Source organism: Nannospalax galili, unplaced genomic scaffold (genome assembly GCF_000622305.1).
Source record: "Nannospalax galili isolate Female #2095 unplaced genomic scaffold, S.galili_v1.0 scaffold169, whole genome shotgun sequence".
Taxonomy (NCBI): Eukaryota; Metazoa; Chordata; class Mammalia; order Rodentia; family Spalacidae; genus Nannospalax; species Nannospalax galili.
In genome coordinates, this window is record NW_008360327.1 from 143,485 (window position 1) to 156,708 (window position 13,224).

A 13,224-nucleotide genomic window follows, 5' to 3' on the forward strand; every position below is an offset into this window, starting at 1 on the left:
TATATATATATAACTAAAAGTTACTTGACAAATAGCAAAGCCAAACAGGCGATACCTTCAGTCGAGTTCTTGGCCAGGATAGATTAAAGGCTCTCCCAGACAGTAACCCAACATACTACTGGAAACATGAACAGCAGACCCCAATTCTATCCAAAGGAATACTGACAATGGATTGCCGTTGATAAGGAACAGCTGATCCTCCTGGAACAGGGACCTCTGGCTGACTAGATTTACCAGAAGGGCAGATAGGGGGGAATGGATGGGGATGCTGACAGCACAGTGGACAGTGGCAGGGATAGCAGAGTATGGAGGCTCCAGTGGGAGAGGAAGGCTGTCTACCTGACGAGTTTGTATTCATGCTCAGATGCCGAGGAGCTCAGAAGGTGGGTGACTGTGACCAGTGATAGTCATGTATATAGAGATTAGAAATGCATGTGAAAACATCTCAATGTCAAGAGCCCTGGAATGAATTTTTCTGTATGAAACTTTGTGTTTTGACAACGAAGTGGAGATCTTTTTTAAACGTTGGAACCTCATTTAATTTTATGTCTTATAGAGTTTATAATGAGTAAAAGATTATATAAGCGTAATAATTCATCTGTAAACCTAGAAATGTACAGCCAATTTTGAAAGAGATGTACCCTAGCTCAGAAAAATGTTATTGAATAGGTTAATGCTGTTGTAATGAAATGCTTCTTTTAATTAAAAAAATAAATAAATAATTATGAATGAAAAAAAAAGTTTCTTTGCAGTTATACTCAATTATCGTTATTTTTTTAAAGTTGTAAAAGGATTTGTGTGTGCATGCACACGCCCGTGGAGGCCAGAAGGGGCAATGGATTCCGTGGAGTTAAAGTTACAGATGGCTGTGAGCCACCCAGTATGGTTGTTGGGAATCCAATGTGGATCCTCTGCAAGAGCAGTGTGTATTCTTCAACACTAAGCTGTCTTTCCAGCCCCTTAAGTTTTCTTTTAAAAAAAACAGTTATAGAAGTTTTATGGTAGTTTTCTTAGGCTTGCTATGTTTAAGTCCTTTACTTGGTATGTTTTTTCCTTTATAGATGTTGATGTGTAACATAGATAGACTTTTATTTTAAAACTAGCTAAGTTATATGTTATTATTCTAGCCATTTTCTTTACAAATGGTTTAATAACTTTAGTGAGTACCTTAGCCATGATTTATATATTTGAAGTACATTATCTTAGCTGAATCACAGGGTTAAGTTTGTCTTATTTTAATTTATGTGCATATTTGATGTGGATATGTGCATGTGAATACAGGTGCCTGTAGAGGCCAGAACATGATAGAGGATTCCATGGAGCTGGAGTTATGGTGGTCATAAACTATTACCGGTGCTAGGAACCAAACTTGTATTCTCTACAAGAGCAGCATGCACTCTTACCTACTGAGCCATCTCTCCACACCCCTCAAAGTAGTTTTAAAAACATATTTTTAAAATTTATGTGTATGAGTGTATTGCCTGAATGCACCTGTGTCATGCAGTGCCCATGGGGGTCAGAAGAGAGCATTGGATGCCCTGGAAGTGGAGTTATAGACAGTTGTTAGTTGCCATGTGAGTGCTGGGAATTAAACCAGGGTCCTCCTCAAGAGCAGCCAGTGCTCTTAACCACCGAGCCATCTCTACAGTTTTTAAAAACCTCACCTTAAAGAGGATTTCCTGTTCTACATTGAAACTTTTGTGTATATGTTTTTATTTAAGACTGACATCTTTTGTTTTAGTTACAATGAATCTCAGTGTCTAACAGCTTATCTACGGGGGTAGAGGGGCTTTTGCCTCATATCTCTATTTAAGTCCATGTTCTTATAGCTGATTTGGTTCAGTTATATTTATAGTAAAATAGTAACAAAGTCAAACAGTGAGTAGGTTAAGTTTTATGTTTTGTAAAGCTTAAAATAAGAATTTTAATTTTAAGGGCCTGGAGAGATGGCTCAGGGGTTAAGAGAACCCGGGTTCAATTCCTAGCACCCACATGGAAGCTAACAATCGTCCTGAACTCCAGCCAGGGGGATCTAATGCTGTCTGCTGGCCTTTTGGGGTATTGCATGACATGGGTCACTTAAACACATGCAGGCAATACACTCATACACCTAAAATAAAAATAATAAGTGTATTTTTTTATTTAATTTCAATTCTGAAATATAGACAGTACATAAAGTTAAGGGGAATTACGTTGTCTGGGTTACTTATGTGTAAAAACACAACTCAGAGTATGCGCATACTCCTTTATACACATGTGTGCTTGTTTTCTGTATTTTAGACAGCAGTCCTTTCCCCTCGTCAATTCCACATGCCTTCCAGATTAATTTTAACAGTTTGTACATGGCCCTGTGTGAACAGCAGACATCTGATCAAGCAACTCTCCTCCTGTACACTCTGCTCCATCAGAATAGCAATGTCAGAACGTACATGTTGGCTCGAACAGATATGGAAAATCTTGTAAGTATCAAGACAAACATGCCATGTGATTCTTAGACGTTACAAGGAATGAATTATTTTCCCACAACAGTAAAGGATGCTTGCCTCTTTGCTACCCTGGTGATGTTTGAGAGATTGACAGATATAGCCAGACATAGGCAGAATTTCTCCTTTGTAGGAGGCAGGAGGTGCTTCAGAGCATAACATAGCAGCAGCCAGCAGCCTTACAAAATCTCTGTCCCGAGGTCTTTAGCTGCCACCTGTTGCCCAGGAGTCAACCTGATCAGGTGTGCTAAGAAGCATCCTCTGCAGCTCTCAAGGAGATTTTTATTTCTTCTTGTCCCTTATAGCTATGCATGCCTGTCCACCAGGCAAATGTATTTGATCATGATTGTTGCATATTCTTGGTGAAAGTTCTAAAAGGAAGGGTGATTTTCCAGCTGTTTCCCAAGGGTCTGTCCTTCTAACAGCCTTGATACCAGGACCCACTGAATGCAGTTCCTGGACTGTTACAGTTATTTTAAGGCCTCTTGTGAGACATCACTTAAATTGCCACTCGCTTTCACTATGTGAATAAAATCAGTTCCACAGTTTGCTTTGACAAAATCCCTTATAAGCAATGGTTGATTTTCCATTGTAACTAATATTTATCATCAGTATTTTTCTGAAGGGGAATGTAAGCTACCTTTCCAAGGTATATTTGAAATACATTATATAGAGATAACTGTTAACTCTAACACACATTCCTGAAAGAGCCAGCAGCTTGCTGACAGCAACAGAATATCCGCTCAGCCTTGAAAAAGGCTTCACCAGGGATTTGGCAATCTCTTATTGTTTTAAAGTACTGTGTAAATGTTGAAGAAACATGAAATAGTAGAATTTATTCAGGATATTCTTTATAACAGTGACATTAAGAACAGAAAGTATTTTTAAAAAGATCTCTATACTAGCTAGGTGTGGAAAACTTTGGCTTAAGTAGCAAAATTGAGTGTGGAAGCCCACTAGTCGTGAATAAAACTCTGTTGAGAGGATACTTGTTTCCTGGTGTGTGTGTGTTTGTGTGTGTGTGTGTGTGTGTGTGTGTGTGTGTGTGTACAGACAGTTGTGAGAGTGGTGATGTTCTAAGGGAAACATCAGCAGTCCACAGGAAGCCTGATGCATGACTTGTAGACTTCTGTGGTAAGGATGTTGGTTTGTAAGAAGAAGCAGGGAACAGCAGTCTCTTGAGTTTAAAGACAGATATATATCAATGACAGTCTATAAGGTTGCATTTGAAGGTTTTTAGGAAAGTAAAGTTGGGTAAAGTTAGATTTGTTTTAAATCTTCTTTCATACAAAACTTTGGTGATGTCCTAACTTAAGTTCTTATCTGTCCTTTTCCCTCTTCTGTATAATATTTGTTGAGGCTTTGATTAGGAAATATAAGTAGGAAATTTATTGTGCTGATCTAATTTTTTAAATTGTTAACATCAATTCTTCTATTCTCAGAGGGTGGTATGTGGCATTTTACAGTTTCCCAAATACCTTATATATGGGGTCTTGTGAAAGTGGAGACAGACCTGTTACTCTTCAGTGTGGGTCCTTCCTACTGACATATTCTGTGATTCCATTCGTAGAAAACTCCAAGATAATCTGATCTATAGAGACAGAAAGTAGTTCCTTTGAGCATTAGGTGGTTGTTACAATCTGAATCTGAAATCTTCCTTTGGTTTTATGATTGGTACACTTAATCCCTGCTTGTGTTGTTCTAAAATTCCTGGCACCTTTAGGAGTGGAGCCTGGCTGGTAGAAGTAAGTTATGGGTGGGCTTTCGAAGGGTACGCCCGCCTGTGGCTGTGGCCTGGGCTTTCTGTTTCCTGGTCTATATCATGTGAATCTCCACCTCATGCTTTTGCTACTATTCTGTCCACCATGCCAGCCTCACTGTGATGACTTGAAATCCCTCTGAAACTGAGAGCCAAAATGAAGTTGATTCTTGCAGGTATTTTGGTCACAGTGACATGAAAATAGCTTATAGGCCCATCAAAGACTAAGATAATTGGAGCGTTTACAAAAAAAAGAGAGCAACTATTTTGGTGACAGTGATACACTTAGTTCCTCAAATTGGGCTGTGTTCGTGCACCATGCTTTCTAATTTAGAGGAAATTTCAGCTATGTCTTATAAAGTAATAAAACACCCAGGATCCTAGATGTGTCCTCTAAAAAATACCTACTTCTGTGGGCTGTATACATCGGCCTGCTCAAGGTCTTGGTAATATGAATGGTTTACTTCTCACAGGTTATTGCCTGAGTTAGATGATAGAGTTTTGACTTAGTTCATAGCATTCTGTGGATAGTGTTCAGGGTAGTTTCATATAAGGCATAGTATGCAACTAGTTTGCCTGTATTTAATAAATAATTATAGTGATGTTTATCTTAATTAGTAAGAATGAGCAAATAGGTGTCAGATAATGATTTGAACTAAATTGTTGGGTTTGTGAACAGGATCATAAAATGAGATATTTAACAGATACAGAAGAATGAATCTCAGTGTACTTGTTTAGAAAATATACCTTGGGCAGCAATAATCCATTCAATTACTAGTTATATGAAATAGACTTTTGGTTTATTAACATTAATGTACAAGTGATACTTGATACTAGTAATCACATAAATTAAAATGTTTTGACATTTTTGAGCAGCCAAGCTTTTCTGAGTAGCTAGATTTTTTTTTTCTCCCTATTATAATTGGGTGATGAAACCTCTTAAAATCTTCAGACTGTGACCCTAAATTGTCTTCCTGGAGTTAGTAATGACTGTTTTGCTTGGTACCTTAGGTATGCATGTGGAGAGTACATGTAGCCAGACACAGCTTTGTATCTTTTTTATTTAAGGAACATGATCTTAAAGTAAAACATATAAAATAAAAGCATAAATGTTTAAAGCATTTGGTTTTATGACATATTGAAATAGTACATTATAATTTTTATTTCCTAGGTTTTACCAATTCTTGAGATTCTATATCATGTTGAAGAAAGAAATTCACACCATGTGTATATGGCCCTTATAATACTGTTGATCCTTACAGAAGACGATGGCTTCAATAGGTCCATTCATGAAGTGGTAAGTCCCCTATGACTTGTTTTGGAGTGCCAGAACAGAACTGTCCTCCCATAGAATGTATTCACTATTATCATTTCATCTGTATTTTTTACCTAGTAGATGTTTCTGGGAGGACTTGGATTAGAAATGGTATGTTTGCTCCAGGTTTATAAACAAATGCTGTTTTGTACCTCCATTCTTTTCTGAACAACTGTTAGTCACTATTATTTTTTTATTTATTTTGGTCTTTGTGAGACAGGGACTCTGGATTCACTATGGAGACCAGGCTGGCCTCGAACTCACAGAGATCCACCTGCCTCCCAAGTGCTGGGATTAAAGGTGTGCACCACTACGCCCGGCTTATTAGTCACTATTAAAATCTATCAAAATGGTGATTTCTCCCCACTCAATCTCAATTTCTTATTCTCTTTGATTGTTGTTACATATACATACATATATAGAAAATATACATACATACACATACACACACACACATATATATATATATATATAATGCACTGAGCCCATTTAGTGGTGCTTGTGTATACTTGTGTTTAGGGCTGTCCACTTGGGATTAGATAACCTCTCAGGGAGCTAGACCCTGGAGAAAACTGATTCTCCCTCCCTCAGCATCCATTCATTGCCTGTAGCTCTTCATCTTAAGGTAGGACTCTGTGAAATTTTCCTCATCTAAGTTGGCATGTCAACTGGTTTTGTCATTTTGCAAATCTTGTTAGACTACCATACTATAGAGATTTCACTGGTGTAGCTTCCCTGTCATGTCTAGAATGCATTGACTAATAGCAGATGTCTTGTCCCTCAGGCTCTTACATTCATCCATCCCCTTTTATGTGATACTCCCTGAGGCTAGGTGTAGAGATTTCATTGTGAATGTGTCACTTAGGCCTGGGTACCTACAGTCACTTATTCTCTGTGTTTGGCCAATTGTGGAACTTTATAATAGTCTCCATCTGTTGCAAAAAGAAACTTCTTTGATGAATGGTGAGAGATACACTTGTCTGTAAATATAATGATATGTATTTAGAATACAGTAAGAAATTACGTTGTTCTATGAAAGTGACAGAAGTAGGTTATTCTCTAGGGTCTATGACCTCTCCAACCATGTATGTACTTAGCTATATTTACAGTACCATGAGTAGATTCCTTCCTATATGCCCTAAGTTCAATTAGATAGCTGTTGATTAGCCCCAAGCTAAAAATGCCACTACTGCACCAATAAAAATAGTTTGGTAGGACAGTTATTGTTGTGGTTTGTAGACTTTACAGCAGTTTTCTCCCTTGGCAGCTTGCATAGTATTTTCTGATACTATGAGATCTAGTCTTCAGGGACCATCAGGCAGTTCTGGTGCTTGCTGGGCCTGGCCGGTTGCTGACTGGCTGGCAGGCAGGCATGTTGCTTTCTTTGTGGCAGCCCAGAATTAGTGGATATGTGTTGTCTCTTTCTTTCTGACTCCCATGTTAGGAATATACTGTGGAAACAAATATCTCAGGTTCATTTAGGAGAAATTCTTGATCTCTGAGGCCTGGAAGTGTGTTGCATATCGTCCTACTGTGAGCAACCATGGGAAGACCCTGAGCAGCTTCTCTTGAATGTCAGGCTCATGTTGTTCCTGGCCTCTGTCTCAATGACTTGTAGATTGTCTTCACTCTCCTGGGAAAGCTCCACTAGCACACTGCCTTACTTTTGCTTTCAAATTGCTAAGGTGTTTATTTTCTTTCTTCCTATCATCTGTGTGTTATATCTCTTTCAGAGCTATCTCCTGTTTGTTTACTAATGGTATTAATAGATAGCTTCCTCCAGACCTATTTTCCCCTTCTCATCTATTTAAGAAGGAAGGAGAAGTAAACATAGTAGCACCATTTACTTACTGAACATCTGTTAACTTTTTGCTGTTTCACTTACCTTTAGAGCAGTGCTGGCTTATGAAAAGAATGGAAGAAACACTTGTTTTTCTTATGGCAATCATTTTTACTTAAACTTTTCTTCCCCATTACAGATATTAAAAAACATTACTTGGTATTCAGAACGAGTTCTAACTGAAATTTCCCTGGGGAGTCTCCTGATCCTGGTCGTAATAAGAACCATCCAGTACAACATGACCAGGACAAGAGTAAGTACTCCATAGCCATTTTTCTATTGTAACACAGTTAACACCATAGTTTAAAGCATTGAATCTCAGTTTTTAGAGTGCAAAAATTGTCATGAAATGTGCTAGAAAAATTCAGATCAGCAGTTACTATTTTACATGATTACATTGCAATTATATCCTGTTCTTTAATATTTAATGTGGTCAAAGATATTTTATGTGAACTAGAAAGTGAGCAATGCAGCACACTGACATCACTTATATCTTTGTTGGACTATAACACTGGTTTGCCTTTTCAAAACAACAGCAAAGCTTAAAAAGATGAGAACATAAGAAAATATGAATTCTGATGAGGAAGAAAAGTCCAGTGGTCTTGGGCTGCTGTTAGCTGATAAGAGTGTTATAGCTAAATGGTTGTTTACTTATTTTCATTTGTTTCTTTCTGTGGGGCTTGTTCAGGTACATGTCCATATTTTTTATCTGAGACCGTAGGAGGCAGTTGTATTTTAGGAGGGAGAATCGTTTGTGTTTTAGAAAGACCATAGTGTACCCTCTATGCTGTGTGAGGCCGTGGAGATCTGGAGCAGCACATTGTAATTAATAGCGTTTCTGCCGTAGATCATTTCATTATGCAATGGGAATACTGCTCATCAGTGGCGTCATATTTCATGTCCCTTGTTGCTTCCAGATTTTGTAACTAAAGATTAGGGATCCTGGATGCAAACTTTCTAAAACTGGGACAGCTAAGTCTGTCTGTCTGTCTGTCTGTCTGTCTGTCTGTCTCTCCCTCCCTCCCTCTCTCCCTCTCTCTCTCTCCCTCTCCCTCCCTCCTTCCCTCCCTCCTTCCCTCCCTTCCTCCCCCCGCCTCTCTTTTTGGTCTTTTTGAGATAGGGTCCTCCTGTATTCCTAGCTGGCCTGAACTTGCTATGTAGACCAGGCTGGCCTTGGACTCACAGAGATCCACCTGCCTCTGCCTCCCGAGTGCTGGGACTAAAGGTATGTACCACCATGCCTAGCTTAACCTTTCTTTTTTTAAAAAAAAATTATTTATTTATTATTTTTATTTTATGTATATGAGTATATTGCTTGCATGCATATGAGTGTACCCATATGCAAAGCCTGCGGAGGTCAAAAAAGGGTGTTAGATCCCCTGGAACTCGTGCCATGGACGGTTGTTAGCTGCCATGTGGGTGCTTGGATTTGAATCCAGGTTCTCTGCAAAAGCAGTCAGTGCTCTCATCCACTGAGCCATCTTCCTAGGTTCTGCTTTTAACCTTTGTAAAAATATGGAGAAGGCTTAATGCATGTTTTAAACTTGCTGTTTCCCTACAGGACAAGTACCTTCATACAAACTGCCTAGCAGCTCTAGCAAATATGTCAGCACAGTTTCGTTCTCTCCACCAGTATGCTGCCCAGAGGATCATCAGGTAAATATGAGCCTTGCCTTTAGTGATATACTGAGTTTTGCCTTTGGGCTGATCTTTTGAGGAAGGTACCATGCCAGTGTCCTTTTCAAACGTCTGCATGTAGGTAAGTGCACCCGTGTGGTACAATGCCCACAGAGGTCAGAAGAGGCTGTCGGATCCCCTGGGACTGGAGTTATGGACAGTTGTTAGCTGCCATGTGGGTGCTGGGATTCGAACCTGGGTCTTCTGCAAGAACAACCAGTGTTCTTAACTGCTGAGCCATCTCTCTAGTCCCTCCTTGAGGCTAACAACCAAACAATGTTAAATGTTCTAATCCTTGAGATTTTTTGACATAGGGTCTCACAAGGAACCTCAGGCTGGCCTTGAACCCATAATCCTGTTGCCATATTTTAAGCTCTGATCTTACACTCTGCCCATTTGTCACTTTGTCAATCTGGAGGTTCGTTCTCTCTCTCTCTCTCTCTCTCTCTCTCTCTCTCTCTCTCTCTCTCTCATCTTTTTGAGACAGGGTCTCCTTGTAGCCACAGCTGGCCTAGAACGCACTATGTAGACCAGGCTTGCCTCTGTCTCACAGAGATCTGCCTGCCTCTGCCTTCTGTGTGCTTGGATTAAAGGTGTGTGCCACCATGCGCTATAGAACTGGGTCATTATTGATAATTATTCAAAATTAACTTGTGTTCTTTATCTCTCTTCAGAATTTAGTAGAGGATATTTTGCGCTGACTCAATTTAATTCATATCTGATCTTCATTCATTTTATTGAATGGGGTGGGAAGGGGGAGTAGTGAGGACTGTCCAGTTAGCTGACTTTGAACTAATGAACTTTAGACTTAAAGTATATATATAACTGTCTTCTTATACCCAGATTCTTCCAGGTATTCTCAAGAGCCCTTTGCTTCCAAAAGTTAACTTTTGTCTCACTGCTTAATTTTAGTATTACAGATTTAATTATTTCTGTGCTGCTTTATGGTCCTTTTCTACCCATATAGAGAAAATTTTGTGATACTTTCAAGTTAATTTTCTTATAATGAATATTTTCTAAGTCCTGTTCATGTAAATCTCAAGTGAACTAGTTCATTATTTAAGTTCTGGCAATATATGTTAGATGATTCTAAATAATAAAAGTTTTCTGGATGTAAGAGTTAGAAAAATCACAAAGCAGTGTCCCCAATTTTCTACCTGTTATTCACAAGACAAACCAGTCATATTAAATAAATAAGAAACATAGTTTAGATTTGTAATGTGGAATTGTATAGATTAAGTTATCATCAATAATAAATAATGATCTGCTTTACTTTAGTGGATTTTTATTTAGCATTATATGAGTAAGGAGCTGTGGTAAACAATACAAAGACTGTCATCATTAGTAATAAAGGTTCTTGTTCCGGAATAGCATAACTCAGCAGCAGGCATAAGACCTGACCCTTGTGCATGTAAATTACAAAGAACTTGTATGCCTTAGAATGCTATAGATGTTAGGATGGGATAAAATCCTTACAATGGGTATAAGTGGTGGGTTCTGAGAATGAGAACACATCTCGTTGCGAGATGAGGCAAGGTGACTAGAGAGGAGTGGCATTAGGTACTGCCAGTCAGGAAAGGCATCAGTGTCAACCACTAAGATGAGCTTGTGGTGAGAGGGGCTGGTTTCTATGAAGAAGTCCCATGAGAGAGATAGGGAGAAGGGGGTCTATGAAAGGGAACATTCTCACTGTACAATGTAGACTTGTATGAAAATGTCCTTATATAAGCTAGTACCATGTGCAATGAGTATGTACCAACAAAAATGAAAAGTTATAAATAAGTAGATACATTTAAAAAGGTCCTGCATGGTTGGAATGCTGTGGACCAATGCAGAGATTGTAAGCAAAAAGCAAAATAAACTGGAATCTTATTATTTAGGCTCTTAAGTATTAGCCTTGTAGTTTAAGATAATGAGAGAGGGCGGGGTGTGAGTTGCAAATAGAACTTACAGGAAAGATTTAAGGTAGATTTATAGAGTCATTCATTTCAGCCATTGACAGTGGTGTGAGGTGAAGTATAATTCTAGCAAATGCCTAAGTGCTGCCAGTGCTGCTTTTCTGAGAACCACATTTGAGTGGCTCCTCTGAACAGAGCATTCTTGTCATCCAGGAAGGAGCTTGTTATATAGACCCAGCTTCAGCTAGAATCCTTTCATAAACAAGGTCTGCAGATGATTTGTAGGCACATTGAAATTTGGGCCTGGAAATCAAGATTTGTTCTGAGGAAATACTTGGAGTGGAAATGGCAACCAGCTTTTTGCATCTTGAGGGAACTCATTAAATGTTTGTATTTGAGGTTAGAACTGCAAAATGCCATGGGTTGCATAACCTTACTTTGTAGACACCAGAGCATTACAGACCAGTTCCACTCTAGATTTGCCATTATTGTAGCAATTCCTTCAAATGAGAAGTTCTTGTGTGTGTCTCTAAATTCTCTTTTAGGAAAAGACTACACAATTGTATATGTCAGGTACAAAACTCAGAAGAGCCAGTGTTTTATGTGATCTGCAACAAGATGCAAGAATTACATATTTTGTTGCTATGAGAGGATTTGAATAAAACTTTAAAATCTTCTTAACTGGACTTAAATATAAAGAATGGTTTCTTGTGATCCTACACAGTTTATACTTAATAACAGTGTGCCTGCCACACACTCTAGGATGCCTTGGATTATCAGATATCTTTCTGTAGTATCTCATTCTCCCTTTTTTTTTTCTGTCTTTGCACCCTTTCCCTGGTAAATCAACTATATACCTGTAATGTCACCTACTGAAAATTTGTAGATGAAAAACACCCATGTATTTATTTATTTACTTATAATGGAGATCTTGTTCTTTCATAGTACCTGATGGGCAGTGCAGGCTGGTATAGAGCAGAGACTAGAGCCAACTGCCAAGGTTTGTGATCTCAGCTATGGAATCTACTAGCTATGGAATCTTGAGGACATTACTTAGCTTCTCTACATAGAATTTTCCCTACTCTAAGATGGTGGTGACAGTAGTTGAATCTGTGACCAAGAGTCCTAGATCAGAAGTCCAACTCCAAGTATGTCAGGTCTGGCCACTCCCCACCACCCCCCAAAGCAAACAAAACCAACAGTGAAACAACAGGAAAGGTTTAATCAAAATGGCCATTTTGGGAAGACAGAAAGTAAACATTTCAGTCTATCTTTGAAGTACTGGCATGAGCTTTAGTTTTAAATGGTGGAAGAAGTAGAGTGGGGTAAGAGGTATGCGTAATCAAACAATTTTGATCAAAGTGTTATTAGGTTGATATTTTCTCAGTTGTGGTTCTGCACAACTGCTTTTGGGATCTGGAACAAAATGGTGAAAAAGCTGACTTCAGAAGAAGTCCTTATTGCTTGGAGGGACAATCTGCTTTCCATGAGATGATTGCCTCTAGTTGAGGGTGATCTCATCTGGGTAGTCTGTGAGATTCCGTTGTTCCAGGAACCTGAGGTTTAGGACAGAAACTGGAGACTATCAGGCTACTTTGGGGATCTGGAAGAAAGTGGTGGAAAAGCTGACAGTAAAGATGCCTCAGTTGCTCTTACCTTGGTGTCTTCAGCCTAGAAGGAAGATGAGGTAGGTAAAGTATCACTGGTTTTTAGGGAGATTCTTCTTGGGTGTTTAATATGCTTATGTGCAGAGTTAAGCTGGGCTCTGACCCAGAGCTTTAAGACAAAGAAGGTGATACATAAGGAAGGTTTTGATAGAAGGCTTTTATCCTGCTGTTAGTTATCTTGTAATGCCCAGTAAGGAATGAGTCTTTTTAAACAAAAACCTGTTGTAATTCCCCACTTCTATCTGAGCATTTTTCAGTCTTGAGGGCAGTAGGGTATTGGCTAGTCTGACTTTGTTGGTTTTCTGGCCATGTGATAAAGTAGCAAGTGAGGAGGGGAAAAGTTGAAGTGGCTGAAGCATGCAAGTGGGAAGCGCTAGTTGTTTAAAGTTAAAGGTGGAAAGTACTGTGAAGTAGAACACAAGAGGGACAGTCAGAAGGTAGCCAGTTAATCAGTTGTGAAGTGCATCTTTTCTTTACATAATTCTGTGAGTGTGGACTACTAAAGAGAATGTTGGGAGTTAAAGGAATAGTCATTTTCTTGCCTTTGCCAGGCTGGCTTTCTTTCTGTCTTTCTTTCTTTCCCTC

General features: G+C 38.9%; 1 protein-coding gene across 1 annotated transcript in view; it reads left to right on the forward strand.

The window, feature by feature from the left end:
• Dym (dymeclin) overlaps positions 1-13,224 on the forward strand; it is a gene marked incomplete at its 5' end in the record, with an annotated part of 409,766 nt that overhangs the window by 129,837 nt on the left and 266,705 nt on the right. The window contains 4 exons of the mRNA XM_008825888.3: positions 2,281-2,459; positions 5,414-5,539; positions 7,537-7,650; positions 8,959-9,053. Of these exons, the coding sequence (XP_008824110.3) occupies positions 2,281-2,459; positions 5,414-5,539; positions 7,537-7,650; positions 8,959-9,053 (514 nt within the window). The remainder of the gene's footprint in view (positions 1-2,280; positions 2,460-5,413; positions 5,540-7,536; positions 7,651-8,958; positions 9,054-13,224) is intronic.